Here is a 26,889-nt window from a genome sequence, read left to right on the forward strand (position 1 = left end):
CTTAAGGCGTAAATATCTAGTTGGATATCCAATTGAATATTGAAATCACTTTTTAAAAATTTTAAACTGCATCAAACTAAATCGATTGCTGGGATATAGAGTTGTTCATCGACTGATTCTCAATTTCACATCACTCAGCAATTGACATTAATGACAATGACATATAGCGCACAACGTTTCAATACACGCAAAATTTATTTTAAATGTAGGTTTCAGTGCAAAAGTCAAAAATATTGACTGTTTGTTTGTCAATCAGATTGTGGATTTAGATTAAATTTTCGCTTTAATTTTAAAGGCAATTGAATAGAAATTCGATGTTATGTATTTTAGTTTTACTAGTACTTCTAAAACCATACGCTACAAGTACCAATGTGGGTACCACATTATTTTTCAACAGACGAACGAGAGCTGATTGTTGGCATGAAGATGATGTGGCTAAACTTCGGGCTCGGAAAATGTTTCAGCAAGTTATGCCGCCACCAGTGACTCCAGATAAAATCAATGCTAGATACATTAAAGACACACTCAGGTATTATCGGGGAGCACTCCGAGCTACAGAAATGATCCACGACCATCACACGTCTGTACTACTGAAAGAAGCTCTCGCCGATGCTATTGGAGGATATCTAAATAGTCAAATGCTTCCCACAGTCAGATTTGCATACTACGCTGGTTATGTTCCTTACCGAAGTGCACGAGAACTGCATGACTTCTTAGAAAATATAAAAACGTTTCTGAACACCAAAGGACTAGGATGGAAAGAGCCCGATAAAGTCCCGCAGTGGTCAAATCTCACCGTAGTTAAGGTACTGATAGGTTCAGGGCGTCTTTTCGACCCGTGTTCATGTTTAGTCACAAAACGAGACTCCAGTGCGTGTATACATTTACCAGCACCTAAGCTGGACGACATTTACGAACCTTCAGCAGTTGCCTTACCCTTCAAAGTGGGTGGACTAGTTAGTTTAGCTTCAGCGAATTCTGAAAATATTCTCCTCAAGTATTATACTACCGCTTCAAGATGCATCCTAAGGAGTTCTCCAGAGAACTGTCGGCATTCAGATTTTGTCAATTTCAATAATGAACTCTGGCATTGGATGAAGAGAGATGTCGCTCCACATCTTGTAGACGATAAGCTTTACGGTGCTTACGGTGGGATCCTCAGAATAGCAGCAGCAGTTCAAAGCTACGGGAAGGGATTGTCGCGTCGTAATCTTTTCGAGTACCAAGACGCAGGAGTTTCAAAATGGCATCCCTGGCAAGCGCTCACTCAATCGTACGTCTACATAAACGCGGATTGGACTCCAAAACTATACGTGGGGATGGTTGTCCTAGCCGCTATAGCTATTTGCTTGTTGCAAATCTGTTACAACTACATGTTTGGAGACGCAAAGGGCTGTCACTGTACAGGACGATCTAAAAGCTTTTTTACGAAAGAAGTTGCTTACGCAAACGTCGACTCCAACTTCCCAGCCATGCTCCCAGCTCATGACACTTCAAAGTTTAGTGATAAGAATCGTCTCAAACTATCCAGTGCCAAGACCAAGTCATCGTCTGCATCTATGAAGACTCAGAGAGTGTACGACTTGAACGAGAACGCGGAGAAGCTAATGGAGGTGATCATAAGTGGCAATGAAGATACAGAATCTGAGTCGCCATATTTATCTAAGCAGGAGGAGAGCGAGGAGGCGGACAATGTGATCAATTTAGCGCAGTCGAAGCGTTCGAAGAGTCCACCGGAGTTGCACACGCCTATCGCACAGTTGCGGTTGGAGAAACCACAGCTTGGGAAGAGATCTGTGCCGATGTACTCTACGAGTACAGCTACACATTCGGAGGTGACTTACTGCCAGGAGCAACAAGTGAGCGAGTCCGCGTGGTCAGGATCTGGTAGTTCTTCTTCGGAGGACCACACTGCAACTTCTGATAGCTCTAAAACGAAGAGTAGGAAGACACGAGAGTCTCGCGACATCGCATGGGCGCGCCGAGTGGTGTCGAAACATATGGTCCACAGTAACACAAGATCCACAACTGGGACTGAATTCGATCTCAATTCGTTCACGACACCGCCATCGCGAAGGTAAGGGTTTCTTAAATTTTACTAAGGATTTCGTTTAGCGTTTTGTTATGTAAGATATTATTGTTATTTAAGAGCTGTTTAAAACTTTTAAGGATTATACTTGTATGTATGGATTATTTTCAAGTTTCATTGATTTTCTATTGGTTAGATTAAAACTTCGAAGTTATATTATCAGGGAACATTTCATTACGTAAAGAGAAACAAAAAATATTATAGGATCAACATTTATTTATCTATAATACCTTATTTCTAGTTACTTTACATTGGACATTACGTCAGAAAATTTTAACGCCTTTAAATACAATATACTTTCAATAAATACATATCACATACTTAACACATTTTGTACATCATTTAAATGTAAAACTAAACGAGTAAACTTATTAACCTATGTGCGGTATAATTATAAATATACATAATCTACTATATCTAATAATCAATCTGAAAATCACAGTAATATATCAGTATACAGAATAGGGACATAAAGGAATTAACTAAAAAAATGAGTAGAAAAAATAAAGCCGACTTTATAGAAGTTCAATTTGATGAAATGAAAGATATGGCTGGTGCCTTAGTCTAAGGCTGGTGCATATTTATGCCATCCTTCGGACTCATACAAATATGAGTTACAGTAGCAATCTGGGTATACCCTCAACTTCATACTTAACGATCCGAACTGAACGTTATGACGGCCATCTAAAACAACCTAATAGAAAGGTACTTGAAATATAAATTAATACTATGATCATCTTCACGGACACTTTCTGGCTCAGTTTTGTTTGACCAACATATTTTGGTTACCAGAGAAATATTACCGTGCAACTAACTTTTGACATGTTACCAGAAAACAAACCTTTCTTCTCCAGTTAAAACTATCTAATGGTCCAAAAACTTAGTCACAAGGAAAAAAAGATGACGCTAACTAAAATATCTTAACCTTTGATTGAAAAAGCAAAAATATACACAAATATAGACGTTTTGTGTGATGTCATAATAAACCCTAAATACGATAAGTATACATACTCTAAATACTTTTAAATATACAAAATACGTTTCGAGGTAAAGTGCACTTAACATGATTACAAAAAACTCTCCAAATAAATATTTAACGTAGTTATAATATTAATAACATTATTAATTTGTACGTGATGTCTGTTTTAACAAAAATAAATTATTTGCAAAATAAATTAACATTATGTTATCTGTGCTATTGATTAATTTAAAAATAATAAAGAAGAGATGTTTAAATATATTATTACGTAGTTGATATTTAGGGGAATGTAAAGTTTATTATTAATAGTAGCTCTATCCAAAGTGCAACATGCAATAAATTGAAGAGTTTTGTAATACTATAAAAGATTAAGATATTAGTACATAATTATGCTTTATAATTAAATTGGAGTTCTTTTTAATTAGTCAAACTCATAGTCTTTGCTGCCACGCAATTCATAAAAAGTGAACACATCAATAGGTACATATTATTCTTCATGATCACCGATGTTATATCTTGGTCGCATCGAGATCAATAGTTACATACTGGTAGACCGTCAAACATAATTTTATAATATTTTTTAAATTGGTGGTGCTTTTAAAGTTGTGGGATTCGTGCCATAACAATACAATAAAATAATCGCAGTCATATGTATGAACTGGAGACATAGTAAATAGATAGATAGACTATCCCACTGTGTGTAGTGTACTGTAGTGGTAAAAATACACCACCAATTGACGTCAATAAGAGGTGTCGATCGAGTTGATATTCAGGATTTTTCCGACACATCCGTATTTTCCTTGTTTCAAAGGAATAAAGAGGATTTAAAACTGGAATCTTGGCTTTGACAGTTAGGGACTTCATATCAACGTTGTCTATGGACGTAGCAATTGTGACACGACACACTTTTATTCGAAAATGTTGAGCTACATTTTAAGCTTTATTGCATTGATTTAAAGACCACTTGTGTGCTATAATTAATTTTCAGCATTCAAGATACACATTACTATTTTATTGACTAAACTTAATTGCCTACCTTATATCCGTCGCTAGCTGGGAGCGTATGTATCACATTGGAAAATGGATATAGTGGACCAGTCTGTATGGTTCATTTTTGTTTCACTTTTGTTAGTGGCCTTTTGTACCACATTGTGTAATGAACCTAAATGCGTTGATATTGAAGATCATTTCAGTATGTTCTTGTACTGGCGAGCGCTCCACTTTCTGTGCATGTGCTTGACGATGTATAGCGGCAGGCAGGAGACGAGGGTTATAGTGGTCACCTTCCACCAGAAGTCCCAGTGTCTTATGAAGTCAGCGTCTGCAAAAAAAGTTTCTTGGTCAATGTTTCATACCAGGGGCTCATGCTTTCATAATCGCCGTTATTATAAGGATGCAGGTAAAAAATCCTTTTTAGAAAGTAGTGGAGAGTGGGGGAAGCGAGAGTAGTGGTGGGGGTGGGACTTAGAGGCATGAATAGTTTTTGCTAAAGTCTGGTCGCCGAGCACGTAGAATTTCGTCCAAAGACCCCAAGCTACCCATCCTTATCGCTTGCGCGTAATTATATTGCTGTCGCAACGCAACGACGGGCGGCTACAGCGAGTGTGCGAGCGCAACAGCAATATAATTACGCGCAAGCGATAAGAATGGGTAGCTTGGGGTCATTGGACGAAATTCTACGTGCTCGGCGACCGGACTACATAGGGTTTTTTTAATGTGAATTGTGAAATGAATTTCTGTGACAAATCGAAGCCCGCGCTGTATCAGTATGGAAGTATAACCTGGAATGCGCCTCTCCCTCCCTCTCACCCGCACACCTTCCCGCGTTTGTCCCGTTCGTACCAGAGCGTCGATGTGACGTCATGGCAGCCAGTGGCCTAATTCACGTATTTTGACAGTCAAGATCCGCTGACGTTCAGAAGCCATCCCATTGAAAAACAGTTCTATATCCGTATTAACAAGGGTCCTTTTGATAGAATGATTACTCGATAGGATCGCAAATCAGTGTTTTGTTGTCGTTGAAGTTTTGTTACGTGCATAAGGCTACAGGTGGCCAGTTAACTCGGCCGGGTTTGTTTGTGGACTCACCGAAGTACGAAGTGAATATGAGCAGAGTGGCGGTATACATCAGCAAGCTGACCGCCTCGGCCGCCACCATGAGGCGGTGCCACGTGTTGACGGTCAGCGCCACCATGATCAGCTCCGTCAGTATCAGCGCCGTGTGCTGTATCAGTTTGGAAGTACTCACCGAAGTACGAAGTGAATATGAGCAGAGTGGCGGTGTACATCAGCAAGCTGACCGCCTCGGCCGCCACCATGAGGCGGTGCCACGTGCTGACGGTCAGCGCCACCATGATCAGCTCCGTCAGTATCAGTATGGAAGTGTACTCACCGAAGTACGAAGTGAATATGAGCAGAGTGGCGGTATACATCAGCAAGCTGACCGCCTCGGCCGCCACCATGAGGCGGTGCCACGTGCTGACGGTCAGCGCCACCATGATCAGCTCCGTCAGTATCAGCGCCGTGTGCTGTATCAGTTTGGAAGTGTACTCACCGAAGTACGAAGTGAATATGAGCAGAGTGGCGGTATACATCAGCAAGCTGACCGCCTCGGCCGCCACCATGAGGCGGTGCCACGTGCTGACGGTCAGCGCCACCATGATCAGCTCCGTCAGTATCAGTATGGAAGTGTACTCACCGAAGTACGAAGTGAATATGAGCAGAGTGGCGGTGTACATCAGCAAGCTGACCGCCTCGGCCGCCACCATGAGGCGGTGCCACGTGTTGACGGTCAGCGCCACCATGATCAGCTCCGTCAGTATCAGCGCCGTGTAGCTGATCTCTACGATGTGGATCAGCTGGTCCTCGAACAACACCAGCGCGCCGTACATTATCACTCCGCCTGTACAACAAATACATGGAAATGAGGGCTTCGTTTCAGCCAAATGATTTATGTAAATGGACAAAGGCCTTCCCCAAAGAACAACAACCGGTCCTGCGTCAAGTGCTTCCCGCGACCCTCACCAGATTGTCCAGCTAGCTAGTGTGAGGCCTGCCGATACTACATTTTCCACTCTGCCGTTTTTATACTTAACAGTTGGCACCACTGGCGACTGACAGACTGACAGGATCTTATTCTACAGTGGCGCCATCCTGGTAGTCTTGCCACTAGCGAGTGACAAGACCTTACTTTACAGTGGCGCCATATACGATAGCCCTCATTATGTGTTTCAATTCAGCACTGGTGCAGTAAAACATACAACCAACTGTCTTGCTTTTTTGAAGTCTGTTAAAAAGTCAAAGATACAGAAGAACAGACGATGTTTTTGTTTAAATTCAAACATACCTTGATAAATAGAGATGCCAGTCCATATGTAAAAAGTCTTGTACGATAGCTGCCTTCCTTTGGTCAGTTGTTTGTACAGTTGCGGGTGCTGTAGCGCTGTGGAACTTGGTATGTCCTTGTCTAATACCTGAAATAATATCGACATCTTAGAACTGATCTGACTTTTCCCTAAAATCTTAATAGTTACTGCCAATAAATAAAAGGGCATGTTAAAATCTCAATCTCGACATAAAAATGTTATTTTTGTTAATTACGTGCTTGGAATGTGCTTAGTTAAGAGGTCAAAATGTTATTTTTTGGGCAAACTTCTTTAGAGTAGTTTTAGTTTATGTAATAGACTAACAATAAAAAAAACAAATGTGTTAAACTTACCAACGAGAATACTGGTAACAAAGTATAGACGGTCCCGTAGCCCACCATGAGGAAGCCGGGATACAGCGACACGGACGAGAAGTAGAACACTACAGAGAACACAGCCTGCAGAAGAAAATAATCTAAATTAGAATCAGAGGTATTTTGTAATGTAATTTTATTTATAAAACATCATGTAGCTTAAAACAAATTAATTATACATTGGCCTTTAAAGTTTCTAAAGCTAGTTTGCTTAGCTACTTGTACACAGGCAGCCTTACTATGGCGAGATGCTTATTCCGGTGGTGAGCTAATGCTGCCTCAATGGACACAATTACTCGCTCGACTCGCTCTGCTGTCGTTCCGATTAATGGACAGGGAGTCTTAATAGTGACCCAAAAGCCTTGTCATAGTTGCATGAACAGGCACAGGCTGGCCAGATAACGTCACCCACCACCACGACACGCGCTACCTCACTGTGCGTCACTACAGCGAGCTGGCTGGTACCTGCATGGTGGACACTATGAGCCCGCGGTGCACGATGAACAGGCACAGCGCGGCGGAGCGCATGGCGGCGCGCCGGCCGTGCACCAGCAGCAGGCGCGCCAGGCACGACAGCGCGCGCACGCTCACGTCGCCTGCTAACGACGCCGCGCGACCTTCTGCGCCTTCGATGCCCACGCCTGGGGGAAACAAAACAATACGGCAATGAGCCATACATTTGTAGCCACCTAGCTCATACGTCATCGCATCATCAATATTGCTCCACCGCTTGACCGCACGCGCCGCGCGCCTGAGACTGACTGGCGCGAACGGCGGCTGCGCGCGGTATTTACGTGCGCCGGCGATGGGTGACGTCACATGCGCAAGAGCAGCGGCGTGACCATCCCGTACGAGTCCTCGCCGTGCACTGAGCGAGACAACCAAAGAGCATAAAAGAGTAAGAGACGGCACTCCATAGATATTTTTTGAGCTCACGCACACATATGCATTTTAGAGAACGACCCGCAAATCTTTACCAACCGCACAAACTACAGGCGGAGCTACCAACATAATGCCTTATTTTCTGACAGTATTAGTGACGTTCGTAATAACTTATCGATTATCGATACTTTGCTAGGGTTGTAATTGCATATCGATATCTAGTATAGGAACCTTCAATATTTTAATGATTACTATTTTTATTTTATACTATGTGTAAGTAAAACGAAGTTTTGTAACGTAAATTATTTATTTCGAAATAAAATAGGTATATTACAATAAGTATTGAACATGACATAGCAGTTGTAGGCATGAGGAATTATTGAAAATTATAACAAAGTACAGAAATGATAATTTTGTAAACTTTTATTTTCACAACTTTTTCTAAGAAAAAATAGGATTTTTATTTATAAACATCTTTAATTTTCTTATCAGCTGATCGAACCTCAGCCTCAAGATTACTTTTCAATGCTTTGTTGCTGTGCTTTTTTACTTTTGTCAGCAAAATTGTTTTCACTTTTTATGAAGCTGTCATTAATGATTTTACAACTTTTTCTTAGAAAAAGGTAACTTAATATTTTAAACATCTTATCATAAATTTCTTTATTATGTTGTTGACATTTAAACCAACTAAAATTACAATTTGTACTCAACATTAAGAAAATGAATTTTCCAACATTTTCCATATATATCTGGTCGGCAATATGGTCATGATAAAATTGTTTAGCTTCATTTACGGTGGTACATAATTGAATTGTTGGATAAACGAGACTTTTTTTATCATGCCACCATTCGCGAAGAGATATATATGCATACAAATCATTGTCAACAGGAGTTTTCACGCTCAAACACTCTTCACAAATTAAACAAGAACTGTTCTGTAATAGTTTGGCAGCTAAATACCCGCTTACATATACTACTGGTTGGTTTTCAAGGCTACACAAATTTTCAATGGGCTGTTCTAAGTTTTCAGGGTCCGGGATAGACAACACAGGATAAAATTCAGTGTCTGTGGAATCTTGAACATTAATTTTTATTTCTGTTGTTTTTAAATTAGTTTTTAAAATGTCTTTATATTCCAGCATATGTTTATTGTTGTCTGCTTCACAATTAGCACTTCTGCTATGAGGCACTTTCAGCCCAGTAACCATGCTTGTTTTAAGCGCTGCAGTAAAGTGCGTGATAGTGGGATTTCTATTGGTTACACTGTGTTGCCTAATGATTCCAAATAAGTTTTCCAGAGAGTCTTGGTTAAACTGTCTAAGGTTCATATATTTAAACCCTTCATTCTTTAACTTTTCCCAAATATCGTTTAAGGATTTGATAGATATTTGATATCCCTTTACGCATTTAACATTTTTTAGTATCGTGTTTTCTGCTGTTATAAATTTTATGGTTTTTAACTTATCAGTATAAAAGGTCCAAGACTCAATGTGATTACTTGATGTGGAAACATTTTCCCGGATCCCTTTCTTTACGTCATTTAAAGATGATGGACCATTTGTACAATCAAATAGTTTATCTAACTGTTCAATCACAAATGCTGTATCATTGCAATCAGAAACTTCTTTCCATGCCATCATTTTTAAAATAGCTGCCACGGTATTACTCAGAGCATGCGCAGCATACTTCACCCTCATCTTAGTTTTGAATGTTGGATTTACAATGGTACTATTCAGTTTTTTAAAATTTAAAAAATTTCTGTTGTGTTCTTCTGCAACTACCAAATGCCTCCATTGTGCAATTTTTCCATCGAAAGACATATTTCCACTTTTAAAGAAATTGTTTCGTAATGATTTGAACAAGTGAGGGATGTCATAGATTATAAAAATTTTGTCATTATTTACAGAGAAAAAGTTGCTATCTATGCCTTGTCCACAGTTTCTTTTTAACATGTTAAGAGCTCCTATATTTGTAGATCCCTGATCACAAACTGTTGTTAGAACCATAAATCCGATTTCTTTTAATTTTTTGATGATGTCCGATATAATTTTTGCCAGTTTTGCTGTTGATATTGTGCCTTCCACAAAATAGTGCGCAATATATTGTTTGTATTTATGTTTAGCACCCTGTATCATAAACACTAACGCATGGTCTGCAATTTTCTTTTCTCGTCCCATGTTCTCGCCCTCTCCATAATCCACGTAGCCATCCACTTTATCAGCAATTTCGTTATAAATTATCCGTTTCTTTAACGCCATCTCGTCAAATATTAACGAGCAATATTTATTTTCCTTTGGCATACTTGATGCTTTTGCCTCTAACATATCAATTATATTTTTATTTATACCAGGCTCCATTGGTATATTTTTTAAAATCCTTTGGAGCGTTTTAGTGCTTGGTAGCGTAAACAGCTTTTGCATATAGCGGTATGCTTTAGGGGACCGTTTAAATATAGCCAAAGCATATATTTTGTTGGCTAAAGTCCACCTTTTTCCTTGTGACTTTTTTTTGTTATTCTGCACTACATCCTTTACTAACGATGTCAGCACTTCCGAATCTAACTTGTCTAAATTCACTCTTGACTTCGCTATATTCCTTATTGTTTTTTTTGCATTTTGTAACTGTCGCCAAAGCCTCTTCTCTTTAATTGTAAATGTTGATGAAGTGTCTGTAATAAAAACATTTCCATTAGTAAAAAAAACAACATTAAAGCAAATTGAATTGAATATTGGTTAATTAATCAGCAATTTTACTTAGTTTTTTAAATTAGGATGTTTTATCTTACCTTTCATTTCAATGTTTTTCTTAGGTCTTTTATAACTGTGGACTAATATTTCTGCCTGTGCATCTTGATGGCAAATGTTTTTATCATCTGAAATATTATAAATATGCAAATTAGTTTAAAATTTATTTTGTTGTTTTATGAAACATATTATTTCCAAATCAATCAATCATTATCAAGTTTTAAAAAAATGCAAAGACAGGATAATGATAGCTCTTCTCATAAAATATGAAGCGTGGGCCCACCTTCAATAACAATGACATAATATTAAATTAAAGGCATTTAGAGGTTTTAATGTTCTGCATTCTGGATGCGGTCTGCGGGTATGTCAAGACAATCTGTAAGTGGTCGTGATAAGGCAATCAGTCACGTGTGCTTTGCGTTCTTTGTTCGTATCCGCACGGTCAAATAGCATTAATATAAAATGTTCAGAAACCTAGAATGTTGTACATATAAGTTCATTTTGACCTGACTGCAGACTGCAGAACGCATCCAGGGTGGCATTCTTTAGTTTGAGGGAAGGCATATTTTAGAAGGTAAATAATTAGTTTGTACACTTACCATGAGTAATGGGTTTATAGGTCATGTGTTCTGGTGCATTGGAAGTAGAAGGAAGAGGTTCAAAAGTTGTTTTCGCAGAAATACCAGAATCTGGTATATCCACAGCTCCCAAACATGTTGAATTTAGTTGTTTGGTTGTAGTTGTAAGGGGAACTGAAAGCAGATAATGAAATGTGAATTGGGTAATAAAATGTCATGTTCTTACCCAACTTTAGGGTACAATCAGTCTAGTACATGTCTTGCTCACATTAAAAATTACTAGCTTATAAATATTATTAAACTAGCTGACCTGGCTAATTAATGTAGATTGCCTAAAATTTTTCAAATTGGTCCGGTACTTTTTTTGAAGAATTTGTATTACACAAATTACTAAAGTCCCTCTAACTCAACACACATTCTAAGCTAAATTGTGTTACGAGTGGGTTTACTACAATATTCAAGCTGTGGGGTTCTAACCCGCACTTTAGGCTATCTTGGCTTCGAGTTACGGAGCCGATCAAATACAAACAAACAATTAAATATTTCCTTTTTATATTATTAGTATAATTTTAGATAAACATACCTCGTTCAACTGGATTTGACTTCTTTGGAATGCAATATGAATGATCATAAAGAACTGTAACAAAGTATAGATATAATTAATAATTGAAATTATATATTATTTATTGATAAGCATACAACACATGTTTGTGGTTACAAAGAAAGAACCTTGTTAAATTGCATTCGGTTGGTTTGTTTTGGAAACCAAAGAAAATTAATTAAGACATCTAAATAATTCAGAAAAATTGATAGTAAATTAAATTTAAAAAAAATAATTGAAGTCATCATCATACCTGTCTTGAGGTTTTCTTTATTGGAGTCTTTTACATGAAGAGGAAACTCTGTCAAAACTTCATCTGGCAAGATGGGATTGCTCAATTCCAGTGTTGGAATAGCTGAGTTCTTCAGCCGAGTTCCTTTGGCATTGAAGGATTCAGGAGTGAAGTGCCCACCACAAACAAACTTCAGTTGGTGTAACTTTTCAATAGGTACATATGCTAAGTCTTCTATGCCAGCATTTTTAACCCACATTCGACAACTGAAATAAGAAATACCTATTAGAAAAGAAAAAGAATAACAAACTGAAATTTATTCATCAACTAATTTCTTTTAGTATTGTTATGCAATTCATTTACAGAGTACGAAACAAAATACTGAAATTAAAAATTGGTTATGGTTATTTACTGTATGATTAAAAATATTAATCCCAGCCTTTAAGTTTACACAATCAGTAAAATTATCTTGTAATAAATGAGTGTTATTAGAAACTTACCGGTCAGAATCCAGAGGAAACCTACTCAAAAGTAAGGGTGATCCACCACGACTTCGCCTCTTATTACAAATAACGCACTTCTTGTTGTTTCTACTCTCCATTATCAGTAGAAGCCTAAAATGAAATAGGTATTAATTAAACAAAGCCTATAATTTCTCTCCAACCAGTGTCAATGCCCTGGTTCATGCATTTACCAGTTTTGAAAGTACATTTACATTTTCATCACATAGGGTTGTTTTTAATGAATAATAGATTTGTAATAGATCTAATATTTCAAGTAAGTAGATAACATACCCATTAAACAGAAAAGTAAATAAGAGTTTAAACTTCTGTAGAAGTTGAAACACAGCTTATTTAAAAGAGTCTCTATCTCACAAAAAACATAACACTGAACAGCAAACTTTATCACGCCCGATACGGAGGAACTTAATCAACTCAACGTAAACGACAGAAAAGTTTATTTACAGTAATATTGCACCAAATCTGAGAAAATAACTTCACACGAATCAATTCGCCGGTTAAAAACTCAAACTCAATTGACAGACATTTTTTTTCATTTGTCAAACTAACAATACTACCAACATAAGGACACTAACAATTATTTTTAGTATGGTGGTATTGATCCGCGGGTTCCCCTGCTGTAGTGAAATCAATCCAAAATGCACTTTATTGCTTAAGGGATAAGGTTGTATATCAATTGCTACATATAGAGACTAGTTTTTGAATGAGAAGTGTCTACCCACTGGAGACAACGGGCACGCGCCGTATTTATGTGGCGTAGATTTCAGCTGCAGCGGCCTACCTACACTAGCGAGCTATGCGATGCGTTCTGTTATGAGCCTCAGAGGATTTGGGTTTTTAAAAAAGAACACGAGATTAATAGGATAAGACAGCCGTCTAGTTCGGATGGTGGAATGAGACTGACTTGGAAATGCGAGGTATCGCAGGCTATGGATGGAAAAGGATGAGTCGGCAAAAGGCGGAATGTCAAGTAAGCAATATAGGGTGCGAGGGCTATCTGTAACACCTCCCGGGGGTAGACTAAACATCGGGGTGAAATGAGCGATGTTTAGGAAAAAACGGAAAAGGTAAGAATTTAGGTTTTACACATTTCTGCGTATACTAGGAGATGGGATTTCTTCTGCATCAGGATGAAGTTTAAAGATCTTCAAGGGAATGGCTGGTTCGGGAGTTGGAGGAGCTGGAGCTGGTTCTACAGGTAAGTTTTCAGGATTGGCGCGAGAGGATCTCGGGAAAAGGTAAGTTAGACGGCTGCGCGATTTAATGCATAAAAACATTTTTAAAATGCAAAATATTAAAATTATACATATAACGATTATGAGTGTAATCGAGTAATGAGTTTCGTATTTAATAAGGGGATGTTGATTTAAAATTTTATCAGTTTGGTCAGATATCGACCTTAATTTTGATTTCGTTTCCAAAGTAAAAACATCTAAATCAATATTTTGTAATTTCAAGGGGACTTCATCATTACTGATTACATTTATAAACTTATCTAGGGTACAACAAGATTGATTTATAATATTAAAATCTGGTTGAATTACAGTAGTGTTGATTTTTACATTATTAAATTTAGGTATTAATTTCGTACTTTTACAGTAGGCTATACAATTGTTTGGTATTGTAAGTATTCCTGTGCCAATGATACTTATTTCTAGGATTTTCTGATTTGGGCATTCTATATATAATTTGGTAATTTGGGATTGTACATATATCCAATTATTATTGTAAAGTGGTGTCCATAAATCTATGTTTCCGTGGACGAAATCGGTTTGACACTGCACTGGTATAGTTTTTATTACACTGATCATTAATTCACTTTCACAACTTGGATTCGCACTAACGGGGAACACAGTCATGACGTCGCAGATGTAGTCGCTCGGGCTTATCGCTATGCATTCCTTCAGTGAGTCAAGGTTACAATATTCCGATCTGTCCTTGGTCATTGCTACGTATCTGTTGCTAGGTATTATATAAGTAAAAGAATTATGTTTTAACTTATCGTGTGGTGTAGGCAATGCTATACTATGGTACAAGTTAAATTCTCTCGGAGAAACTAATGGTATTCTTAATACAAACACAATCTTGTTGCTTAAACTATAACATACTATACTAGAGACATTCAATAATAGGTGAATGTTATTTAATGCTAAATCTACAGGTAATTTATAATCTACAGGTAAGTATCGGTAGTTACTGACAATTTCATCATAAAGCTGCGCGGGAGGTAATATGGCCGGGTGCAGAATGTTTTGATTACTAATCATGATCGCGTTTGTTATGTCTTCCAGTCGAAACGATAACGTTAACAATGAAGCTTCTAGACTATTTAAGATTGAATTAATATTTGCTTTGATAGTTAATTCGTTAGAAATTAAAGTAATATTTTTCAGTTTTAAAGAGAAATTGTCAATAGCTTGGTTAAGGTTGGCCTCGTTCTGTTTTATTGAATGTAATGTTTTATTAAATTGAGATAAAACTGAAGAGGTGACTAAGATATTTTCTTTAATTAACGATGCCAATCTTTTCTCGTTATTGTGTACATTTTGGATGGCGCTATCGTACTTGATACCGTCATCTTCGCTCAAAGTACCGAATACAATAGGCTAGTTGCCTCATGTCACCATTTATCATAATAACTTTTAATTCAAATATTATTCTGTACAAGGGTCCGAAATATATAAACTTCAATAAATATAAATAAGGGATTGCTGTAAAAATTCAACTGAAACCCGTTAATTTTTTACTTTTTTTCTCTTGACTGAAAACACCGTCCGCCATGTTTCTACGTCACCAATATTGTAAACAACAAAACGTCAAACACTAGTTTCAGGTTATTCGTGGTCTTTCATATAAACGCCTTGTTTTCACATAAAAATATTGTACAGTTCGCATTTATTGAAAATTATCATGGATCCTGAGTTTGTGAAAGCAGAAAGCACAAATCTGCTCAAAATCGACACATTGATGGTTGCAAAATTGTTTGCTTTAAATCCTGATTTCTGCTCAGCTAAGCTAAGGAATGTTAAGTTAACTAAGTAAGTACAGTTCATTTACAACCTTTTTTTTTAATTTAGACCACATCATTAACTGAAAATAAGGAAATAAGTACTAATAAGTGTATTCTAACCTCTGACCAACTACTTATTGCTAAACTATTATATTATTTTTCAGGTCTGCAGGAGAATCATATTATGGTGATGATGCAATTGGTTATGTTCAACTTAAAAAGGAAAGTAAAATCTACAATGTGAAATGTAAAATGTGTCCTGAACATAAGGTGCACTCTAAGCAGTATCAGTTTCAGCAGTCATTGATGAAGAAGAAGAGATTATGTTGTTTGTCAAGATTGTCCAGCTGCAGCAGGGGGCTGCAAACATGCTGTTGCATTTTTAATGTAGTTGCATCGTCGCAGTGAAGAGACATCTTGCACATCAGTAGAATGCTACTGAAAAAAATCCAATCGTTCAAAAGTCGGCAGCACAAAACATCAGGTTCCGGAACCAGATACCAGTGTTATGGAGGAATTTGTAATTGAATGCAAAAACCGAAAAATTAAATCATGTCAGTTTATCAAGCATGTTGGAGATTATGAAGAGGTAAAAAGTTAGTCGGTGCAGAACGCATGATGGTTCTTTGGTTGCAAAGATTTTTGGTGCAAGGTCTGTGTTGACGGCTGCAATGAAACTAGGCCAAAAGACGATTTGTCCTAAACTATTTGAAAGTGTAACTCAATAATAAATCATTTAACTCTTAGTATTAGCTTTATTATTTTTACCCATTTGTAAGTCTAGTATACAAAGATACTCATTAACTTGTTCTGTTCAAAAACACATTTAATTCACATTGCCTAAGCTCTGAATAGTAAGATATTAACATTTTTTTTTCTTTTCTATCAATCTGTTTCCATATCTAATGTTTACCTAATAGTGTAAATTATTATAAAGAAAGATGTTTGTATCTGAATAAACAGAGAGTATGAGATGAATAAACTTAAATCATGGGAAAACCAGTAGTATAAAAGAAGAAGCTACCTGACTGACTGACATAATATCAATGCTATCAAACATATAACCTCTTGCCTTATGTATAAAAGGGTAAGAAACTTGAAATTTTGCACAGCAGTTCCTCTTACAACGTAGTGGGGAGACTAATTTTTGAATACTTACCCCTTTAATAATTTATGAATATACGAGTATAACCCATAAAACAAAGCTATTTTGTACAATAGACTGATATAAAAATAAAATACTTTATGTATGTATCATTTAATTTATTGAATGAGAGTCTTGTAAATTTGCTATCCTGAAGAAGGTGTGTATGATAATCACTGTCATATTTTTCCTCACTTGAAAAAACTAATCTTCTTGTTGACAATTTACTTCTAAATGTAGATTTCTTGGGAGATGTTGTAGTTGATTGGTGGGACGTAGACTTTATTGGTGAAGATATGACATCTTTCAGAGTTGCACTAAATTGCACCTTCTTACTTCTATAGTGTTTCATTATTGATACTTGAGTGACCTTGTGATCATAATTTGAAACTACTTGGCATGATGCATGTTCTGGCTCAGCTTGCACTGCCTTATCTCTGAAGTGAGGATTACATTGTTCTGCTTGCATTATTTTGTCACAAATCTTATCCTCAACAGAAGAATGGTACAGCATCCTTAGGCAATTCTGAAACGAACAAATTACATGAATAAATCATTTAAATGATGATCAACATGCAATTAAAATTGACTGACTTAGTATATTTTATAACCTCACCTGAACGTTTAAAGTGAAAATTGAAAAAATAATCTGCTGTTAGTTTATTGTACGTACATTAAAGTGATCTTCACAGAAATACACTGCAGTTCAACTGGACAGAGTTACGGGATCTCTTTTAGCTAGTTGTAACCAGGAGTTCCGCATATTCTCATCACTGGGTACTTTAATCCACAACTTCTCTAGGTTCTTTATTGATGTATTCTGACATTCCCGCACGATACAATAGTGGTAATTACTATATTTATCATGTAATCCTTTCGAAGCCATGGTTTTAAATTCCGATAAAAAGGTTATGTTATTCACGCGTATTGTTTACAAGAATAGTGACGTCACGGCACAGATAATTAATAGACCATCATGGCGGACGGCGTTTATGGCTGTATAGATAAAATATAATTTAAAATTTAAAATATATTAGGATAGGTACTTCGAAAAAAATTCATATTTTTTTTATGGTGTAATATAATCGTAATGAACCGTTTTATCAAATAATAAAAATAGTGGCAACTAGCCTATTTTGGCGAGAGAGCCAATACCACCTATCCATGCCCCTCTCTTAAACCTTTTTTCCACTAGGTGAGAAATAGCAGAGTATTCAGAAACTAAATCGTGATATCTAACTGTTAATGGTTCTATAGCCTGACCAGGAACATAAAAACCCTCGCCATGTTGCGGAAAACTAATGGTACTAATTTCTTTTAATGGCAACAGTAACTGAAAACTTCATTGACATGTCACCTTGCATGTCAGTCTATTGTTGTCAAAGTGTAAACAAACTTTATTTTAAATGTGTGCAATTGATTTTGTGAATTAAATTGCTAAAATATTTTTATAGTCGTGAAAGAAAAGTGGTTCACGATGTGTTAATGTATTTGTCGAAGAGAAATACTAAGGGTTCGGACAATATTTTCATTGAATAATGTTTCCGACAAAGGTTGTCAAATTGACTGACATGTTTATCGTATAGTACAGTCCACTATGAAAATTAGCTGTAGTCTGTTTCAACTACCTATTTTAAAGTTTTTTGTCACTTTCTAAGTTTTGAATTTTATGGAATTGGGAAAGAAGTACCGAGTTTGAAGCGTTCATGAGCAGACATTGCAGTTGAATATTCAAATTTTGAATTTGTTTATTGATGAATAATAAAATAAATCCTACTAGCTCGATTGATGGTTTCATTTAATTTGTTTAAACCAGGTTACCTTTAATAATATTTTTCGTTCATTTATGAAAATATCAAATTAGCCCGTAATCCTGAATCCTGATACATAAATTTAGCCTATTAATTTAACACATGTACGACTGTACTCAGTGTTGCACTATCAAATGCAATTGAAGCGCCTCTATGCCAGGGTTTTTATGTTCCTGGTCAGGCTATAAAATATTATGACATTCTAAACTATGATTGGTTTCTAATTTAACTTGAGTACAAATAAGTCGAAGTGTACCCAATATAGAGTTAATGTTTTTGATATGCGGTTCGATATATGATATATCGATAGGCGTTATTACGTCTAAATGGCTTACGCGAATTTTGAGTTCACCAATTGGATCAAAGTATATGCCAGAACTGGAGTCGATTTCTTGGACGAACTCCGGGTGACCTTGGGCCAATATGCTGTAATAAAAAGAGACATTCTGTTTGATTTTTTATTTAAACTTCTATTGCTACTAATGTATATAATGTATAACGTGTATATAATGTATAGTGTGTATATAAAGTATGGTGTGTATATAATGTATAGAGTGTATACCTAATCTTACCTGTAAAATAAAATAACCTAGGTTTAAAATAATGTAAATTAAAATCAGTATAAAAAAAAGAGACAATTAAGTAATATTTAGTTGTCTTGGTTTTCGACAGGTTTGACTTCGTCGAAATGATGTCTTACGTGGCGTCTGTTTATCGATAGCGATAAGGTATGGTTGCCATGTACCTTGACAACTTTGTATGGGCCTTTCCATACAGGGGACAATGCCTTACGCATTCTCAAATGATTTTTTAACATGACGTACTGGCCTACTTTGTATTGTACTGGGCGAGTACGGGAATCATAATAAGTTTTCGAAATGTTTTTTGATCTGTTAATGAACTCTATGGCTTTATCTCGGGTGTATTTTAACCGATGTTGAAGCATTTTAACGTATTCTGGATACGTGGTGTTAGAGCTGTCATCGTATACTGAATCCGGTATACGAGATTTATATCCAAACAATAATTCGAATGGTGAATAATGTGTTGTCGAATGTACGGCTGTGTTATATGCGAGCATTGCTGTATAGACATATCGGGGCCAATTATCTTGTTTGTCGTTGACATACGACTTTAGATATTCTTTTAAGGTTGAATGCGATCTCTCTAAGGCACCTTGCGTTTGAGGATGATAGGGAGCGGACCACAGCTGTTTTGTTTTTAGGAAATCGCAAGTTTTCTTGAATACTTCGGCGGTGAAGTTGGTGCCTTGATCGGTAAGTATATATTTTGGAATTCCAAATAATGAAATAAAATGTAGGAGGCATTCACATGACTCCTCAGCAGTATTACTACGAATTGGGTAAGCTATTGAGAATTTGGTAAGGTCATCTTGCATAGTCAGGATGTATCTAAGTTTGGCTGCGCCGGATTCTGGTAGGGGTCCTACTATATCAATGGATAATCTCTCGAATGGGGAAGTTGAAGTGGATGTTATTATCATGGGCGCTCTGTTAGTTTTTCGTAGGGCTTTGTTTGTTTGGCAAGATGTGCACTTTTTAATGTAGTTTTCTATGTCGCTACGCATATTTTTCCAATAGAATCTTTCTTTTATTCGGTTTAACATTCTAATAGCACCTAAATGTCCGGCGATGGGAATGTCGTGGTTTTCTTTAAGGATTTTGGGAATTTCACTCAGCGATGGATATATAATGGAATCATGGTAAATATGGACTCGGATATTTGTTCCATTGAATAAATAACTGAACATATTGTATATTTTTACAAAGGAATGCCTGTCAAACGGATTTTTAAAATCAGATGTACTTATTTCGTTTATTGTGGGGTATGATATCATTATTTGGTCACGTGCATATTGCAGGGATTTAAAAATATCGGAGTAGGAGTAATCATCAAAGTGATGGACTTTCGTGAATAGGAACAGGTAAGTTTTGTTCTCGATTGTAAGAGGTAAGAATGTGTTTAAGGATCTTTCTAATTTCAGGAATTCACTGCGTTCGGGTTCTGGACAATTATCAATAATTTCTTGGACATAGGGCATGGAGTCATCCATGTCTATTGAGGTAGGTACAATGATCAACTTTTGGGTTCCCTTTAAGAGGGTTTCATTATGTTCGGTGATTTGGGTATCGTGTGACTTCGCAGGTGACTTCAGGAATTTACTATAGGTTTCGTCGGACACAGGTAAGGTTTCAGCTGACGGAGAAGGAGCATCGTGGCAAGGGGAACTGGGAGAAGGTAGGTTTCCAGGTGTTGGAGGATCTTCTAGATCGGGTAAGTTTGGAACTGGTAAATTCGATTGCGTTTCAGGAATAGGACTGGGGGGTTGCGCTGGATTTTGTAAGTGATTTTTATTTTCAGGGCTTGGAGCAGAAGGCTGCATCGCAGGTAAGTCGTTGATAGGGCTATATTGGAGGTCGATTTCACTGTCTCCTTCCAAGAGGTCGATACAGGGCATGCTGTCGCCTTCTTCGGAAAGAGCGGGGAGTTGAACACTTAGGTCTTCGAGGGTTAATGGGCTGAAAGGGAGTTCATCGTCTGCAGCAGGAGGATTTACTGGATTTTGTCCTGGCGACGGATTAGGAGAGTCAGGGTTGTTCGTTTGGTCCACAGGATTAGTAGGAATTACAGGATTTACAGGATATCTGGAGAGCGCGTCAGCGGCGGAGTTTAATTTGCCCTTACGGTAAGTTATCTCATAGTCATACTCTTCCAGTTTTAATCTCCATCTTTGGAGTTTGCTGCTAGGATCTTTGTGGTTGAATAGCCATTTTAGGGGTCGATGGTCGGTGATGATGAGGAATTTGCGTCCATAGAGGTAGGGACGAAACGTTTTGCAACCGTATATTATGGATAGCAACTCTTTTTCAGTAGTGCTGTAATTACATTCGCTTTTGTTGAGGGTTCGTGATGCAAAAGCGACTGGTTGGTCTTTGCCAACAGGACCCTGGGATAGGACGGCACCAACAGCGTGGTTGGACGCGTCGCAGGTAAGTATGAATGGCTTTGAAAAATCTGGATATACAAGGAGTGGAGCAGTTGTTAGTTTATGTTTCAGGGTATCGAAAGCTAGTTGCTGTTGATTCTCCCATACGAAGGGTGTATCTTTTTTCAGCAGACTAGTAAGGGCCTTGGCAGTTTTAGAAAAGTCGGGGATAAAACGTCGGTAGTATGATACAAGACCGAGGAACGATTTGATGTCTTTTGGGGTTTCAGGAGTTGGAAATGCAGTTACAGCTTTGACCTTTTCAGGGTTTGGCTTGACACCTTGTTCGGTGATGATGTGGCCTAAGTAACAAACTTCACGTCTTAGGAACTCACATTTGTCGGGTTGTAGTTTTAAGTTGAACTCGCGGATTCTCTGGAAAATGGTTCTTAAATTGCTGATACAGGAATTCAGGTCATGTCCATATGAGACGACATCGTCCAAGTAGACAAAGCATCGGATGCCCTGGAGGCCTGACAAGGCAGAGTTCATGAGTCTCTGGAACGTTGAAGGAGCATTTTTGAGCCCAAACGGCATGCGAGTGAATTGGAAATGCCCTTCAGGGACTGTGAAGGCTGTTTTGGGTTTATCAGCTTCATTCAGCTGGATTTGATGGAACCCAGATGCCAGGTCCAAGGTAGAGAAGTAGGAACTACTACCGAGTTGATCCAATATCTCGGTAATCTGAGGGATAGGGTAAGTGTCTCCGATAGTGATGTCATTCAACTTTCGGTAGTCAATTACCACGCGCCATTTTTGCGTGTTGGAAGCGTCTAGCTTCTTGGGAACGACCCAAATGGGTGACGACCATGGGGAATCAGAGGGTTCTATGATGTTTTGTTCCAACATTTTGTCAATTTGTTTACGTACTTCGGCTTTGTGGATTTCGGGAAATCGATAGGATTTGACGTGTATAGGAATATCTGTAGTGGTTTTGATTTCGTGTTTCAGGGCGTTGGTGTAAGTTAGATTTTCTCCGGGAAGGTGGAAAATGTCGGAAAACTCGGAGCATAGTTGAAAGAATGACTCTCTTTCTTCATGGTTGAGATGAGAAACACGTAGTTGTTTGAGGACTTCTTCGGTACGTTTATGACAATCTGTCGCAACATTTACGTGGTTTATTAAGGCAGGAGGTTGGTTTGTGAATTCGGATTCGCAATCTAAAGGACTGAGTTTGAGATTCAAATCGGATTTTAAGGTAATAGGGTTTTCTGACGTATTTATCACGGATAGATTTATTCTGTTATTATTTTTGACAACTACTAGGCAATTTGCAACTAATAGGTTATTGGAAACTTTTTGGTCGAGGATTAATCCTTGTTTTATTTCAGGATTCGATACTGAACATTCAATGATGGTTTCGGTTCTGGGAGGTATAATGTAGGCAGGATCATGGAAATGTAATTTAATGGACGTTTTATTGAGGTGTAGGAGGTTTTTGTTATAATTGATGCTGCAACTATGAGCATTGAGCATGTCAGAACCGATTATTCCATCGTAGGGTAAATGTATTGCGTCTATGACATGGAATGAATGTGATACATTTAATTTGGGAAATTGTAATTTCAATTGGAAGTGACCTCTGGTGTGGATTGTTTCTTCAGCAGGGTCAATTCCTTTCAATTGGATGGTTTCTTTGGTGAGTTTAGGATGTTTTTGGATACATGAATGTTTCAGCAGACTTACTGAGGATCCTGAGTCGACTAGTAATGATAATGGGATGTCGGATACAGAGGACTTTACTAGGACATGGGGTAGTAATGTCTTTGCAGGATTGTTGATGATTTCGAATATATTCGATTTAGCAGGATTTGGCAGGTCAACCTTGATAGGCTGCTGCACGGATACAGAGGATTTAGCACATTTTGGCAGGTCAACCTTGTTAGGCTGCTGCACGGATACAGAGGATTTAGCACGTTTTGGCAGGTCAACCTTGATAGGCTGCTGCACGGATACAGAGGATTTAGCACGTTTTGGCAGGTCAACCTTGATAGGCTGCTGCACGGATACAGAGGATTTAGCACGTTTTGGCAGGTCAACCTTGATAGGCTGCTGCACGGATACAGAGGATTTGGCACGTTTTGGCAGGTCAACCTTGATAGGCTGCTGCACGGATACAGAGGATTTAGCAGGTTTTGGCAGGTCAACCTTGATAGGTTGCTGCACGGATACAGAGGATTTAGTACATTTTTGGGTGTCGATTTCACAATTGTGAGGTCCCGCACGACACCGGGACGAGACGGTTACTCGTTTTTTGAGTGATTGTCGACGGTATCATACCCGTCGGTTGATTCGGACGGATATTCGTCATCGATGGGTTCCGATGATTCATCGGACACGAAGTGAACTCGATGGGATGGTCCGGGCTGGTTTCGATCAAAGTTACGGAAACGGTTATTATTAAATTCCCTTTTTCGACATTGCTCCAGGGTGTGTCCTGCGTTTTTACAATATCTGCAGAACGGACGGGAAGAATTGTTGTTGGAATTGGAATAATTGTTGGAATTGGAATTGTTGTTGGAATTGGAATTGTTGTTGGAATTGGAATTGTTGTTGGAATTAGAATTGTTGTTAGGCCGGCTGGGGCCGAAATTTGATCTTTGATTCGATTGGTTAGAAAAGCTTTGGTTGCGGTTACGGTTAAATTGATTTGGATTTGGCCTGGATAGCGCCTGTTGGATTCTTTCTTCGGATATAGCAATGTTGATCGCTTCGTTTAGGGATCGAGGCGATTTGCACCTAACGAATGTGGACAACCGGGGCAATAGGCCCATTTGAAAATGGTGGAGGGCAAGTTCCTCCATTGCCGCGGTTCTCCCAATCATCTCTCGGCTTTTGTGTCCGTGTGAGATCGAAATTTCTGTTAATAATTGGGACAAACAGGTCTCAATTTTTAGAGCGTACTGGCTAACAGGTTCAGTCGGGTTTTGTTTGCAATCTTGCAGGTCAGTGAGGAGGTGCGCGTAGTGTTTCCTCTCACTGAACTGGGTTTTGAGGAAATCTTTTAGTTGATGCCAGTTGGCGAACTCTTTGATAGAGCAAGCCGTTTCGGCCTTGCCCTGCAGCTGGCATAGAATATATTTAAAAAGTATGTCCCTTTGGGATTCTGATGCTAGTTCGTATGCGTTATTGCAATTTACAAGGAATGAATTTAGTTGCTCGCGGCAACCGTCGTAGGGTTTAATGAATTTGAGTAAGGTGGATAATTCAATTTCTGATTTGACTACTACTGCTGTTTTTCTCTTACTCTGGGATCTAGTAGAAGGTCCAGGAGGGGGTAAATGCTGGTCCTGGCCTTCGTCATCTACGTCTGTTAGAACCACTTCGGGTCTCTCGAATTTTGGGCTATTGGATCTCTCTGCCATTTTGGTACAATATTATGAATTAATTCAACAACAAAAATAGAACAACAATTGGATTTAGAATAACACACAAAAAGATTAAAAATTACGATAGCTAAAATCGGACGAGCAATGACCAAGTTACTCACTGGAATGCGGATAGCGCGATAAGGACGATCATTCTCGGAACTGGAAGCTGGAAGTCGCGCTGCTCTCGGCGAAATGTATGCTTGTTGATAAGCCTCGCTCCGTTGCGTCACTGGATGCTCGTTTGCCGGTCGCAGCACGAAATTGTGCGCAACAGTGGGCAAACGGCTGTTCTCGGTGGAGACCGGCTGTGGATGATTCACGCAGCAGTGGGCCTCTCAGGAACTCAGGAACGTTGGAAGACTTGGGCCGGGCCGGAACTCGGTGTGGTATTGGATTATTGGAGGTCCACACAGTGGAGTCGGCGCTTACACACAACACGGCACACACACACGCGTCGAGACTGGATTTATAGATTTAACTTGGTTTTGAAACTGAACTGTAGACGTTGACCGGGGACTCTTTTTGAATCCCTTTGCGCTGCCACCAAATGTTATGAGCCTCAGAGGATTTGGGTTTTTAAAAAAGAACACGAGATTAATAGGATAAGACAGCCGTCTAGTTCGGATGGTGGAATGAGACTGACTTGGAAATGCAAGGTATCGCAGGCTATGGATGGAAAAGGATGAGTCGGCAAAAGGCGGAATGTCAAGTAAGCAATATAGGGTGCGAGGGCTATCTGTAACAGTTCGCAGGTTTATTTTGACGACCCACTAATTGACATACATTTTGGTTAATATAAGAACCCTGGTTTTGGAAATAAATATCTCAGTCTTATTACGGCATCCGAGTTTTACTTAACATCTACCTACAACTACTTAGTACAACACACTAAACATTCATAAATCTAAGGCTAAGAACTCACGGCGCGTTTTCACCCGCGCCCGCGGCGGCTGCGGGCCCGCAACTGCCGCGGGCGCGGGTAAAAATCGCGTCTCGCTAAGTCACTGGTACAAAATGGTCGCCCGCCGAGGCTGCGGTTACCGCGGCTCGCGCAATTCTACTAGTCGCCCGCCGGTGCCGCGGGACCCGCATACAACCGCGCACGCTGCGGGCGCAAACCGCGTCATGAGTTGCATTAGTTTTTACATAGGTATCTGCATTCTACAGAAGCTGGGGGCCAGCAACCGCCGTGGACGAGGGTGAAAATCGCGCCATGAGTTCTTAACCTAAGATGAAAAGCCGTAAGCACGTAGCTCTCCCGAATCCTTGGATGCAAAACCGTCCATCGACGTAGGTGACGCTTTTTGTTTTGGACGCACTGTACGTTCAGGCACATATGACGCATATACACGACAATCTCCGCTGCACCACGCCCACGTTACGACCACGCCGCTACACCCTGTAGCACTACTACGATATTAATACGACTTTCATTCTATGTCGGACCACCACGTTACGATTACACCGCAACAACGCTGTAGCACTGCTAATTACTACGATGGTCACTTCAGTACGCGTCATAATAAGAGCCAACAGTTCAGTACGCGTCATAATAAGAGCCAACAGCTGCAGTACTCACCCATATCGGCCTCCTGTATCATAGCGACGTCATTTCCTCCGTCTCCAACTGCTGCTACGACTAGCCCCCCCGCGCTTGTAGCAGCCGTGCTACGAGCTACGACTACGGCACGCTTCTACAACGTTGTAGCAGTGCTACCACATTACTACCGATTGCCACTTCTAAAGTCCGGTCGCTGAGCAAATATAATTTCGTCCAATGACCCCAAGCTACCCTTAACAAGAGCCAACAGCTGCAGTACTCACCCATATCGGCCTCCTGTATCATAGCGACGTCATTGCCCCCGTCCCCCACCGCTGCTACGACCAGCCTCCGCGCTCGTAGCAGCCGTGCTACGACTACGCCGCTGTTGTAGCACTGCTATATTACTTACTACGATTGTCACTTCAGTACGCGTCATAATAAGAGCCAACAGCTGCAGTACTCACCCATATCAGCCTCCTGTATCATAGCGACGTCATTTCCTCCGTCTCCAACTGCTGCTACGACCAGCCCCCGCGCTCGTAGCAGCCGTGCTACGCGCGCCTTCTGTGTCGGCGAGCATCGCGCTACGACTACGGCACGCTTCTACAACGTTGTAGCAGTTCTACGACATTACTACC

The 26,889-nt window shown here is 39.0% G+C and overlaps 1 protein-coding gene and 2 long non-coding RNA genes across 3 annotated transcripts; 1 reads left to right on the plus strand and 2 right to left on the minus strand.

Moving 5' to 3' along the window:
- Positions 1-4,190: 4,190 nt before the first annotated feature.
- LOC135084944 (probable phospholipid-transporting ATPase IIB) lies at positions 4,191-26,356 on the minus strand. The gene is made up of 6 exons (XM_063979702.1): positions 26,288-26,356; positions 7,273-7,448; positions 6,787-6,891; positions 6,415-6,541; positions 5,767-5,970; positions 4,191-4,389 (listed from the first exon to the last, which is right to left on the minus strand). The coding sequence occupies exons 1-6, from the start codon at positions 26,307-26,309 to the stop codon at positions 4,253-4,255; spliced, it is 771 nt and encodes a 256-aa protein (XP_063835772.1). The 5' UTR covers positions 26,310-26,356; the 3' UTR covers positions 4,191-4,252.
- Positions 14,972-16,121, plus strand: LOC135085026 (uncharacterized). Its single transcript, XR_010259992.1, has 2 exons — positions 14,972-15,403; positions 15,540-16,121. It is a non-coding gene; the product is annotated as an uncharacterized LOC135085026 (long non-coding RNA).
- LOC135085010 (uncharacterized) lies at positions 16,618-17,646 on the minus strand. The gene is made up of 2 exons (XR_010259988.1): positions 17,136-17,646; positions 16,618-17,045 (listed from the first exon to the last, which is right to left on the minus strand). It is a non-coding gene; the product is annotated as an uncharacterized LOC135085010 (long non-coding RNA).
- Positions 26,357-26,889: the final 533 nt, after the last annotated feature.

This window comes from Ostrinia nubilalis, chromosome 2 (assembly GCF_963855985.1).
Source record: "Ostrinia nubilalis chromosome 2, ilOstNubi1.1, whole genome shotgun sequence".
NCBI classification, from domain to species: Eukaryota; Metazoa; Arthropoda; class Insecta; order Lepidoptera; family Crambidae; genus Ostrinia; species Ostrinia nubilalis.

Coding starts and splice junctions, on each gene's coding strand:
- LOC135084944 (XM_063979702.1), bottom strand. CDS start 26,309: ATGATACAGGAGGCCGATATGG. Junction 6,892..7,272: donor TCATAGTGTCCACCATGCAG/GTACCAGCCAGC, acceptor TTTCTTCTGCAG/GCTGTGTTCTCTGTAGTGTT. Junction 5,971..6,414: donor TGGCATCTCTATTTATCAAG/GTATGTTTGAAT, acceptor TTTGTTGTACAG/GCGGAGTGATAATGTACGGC.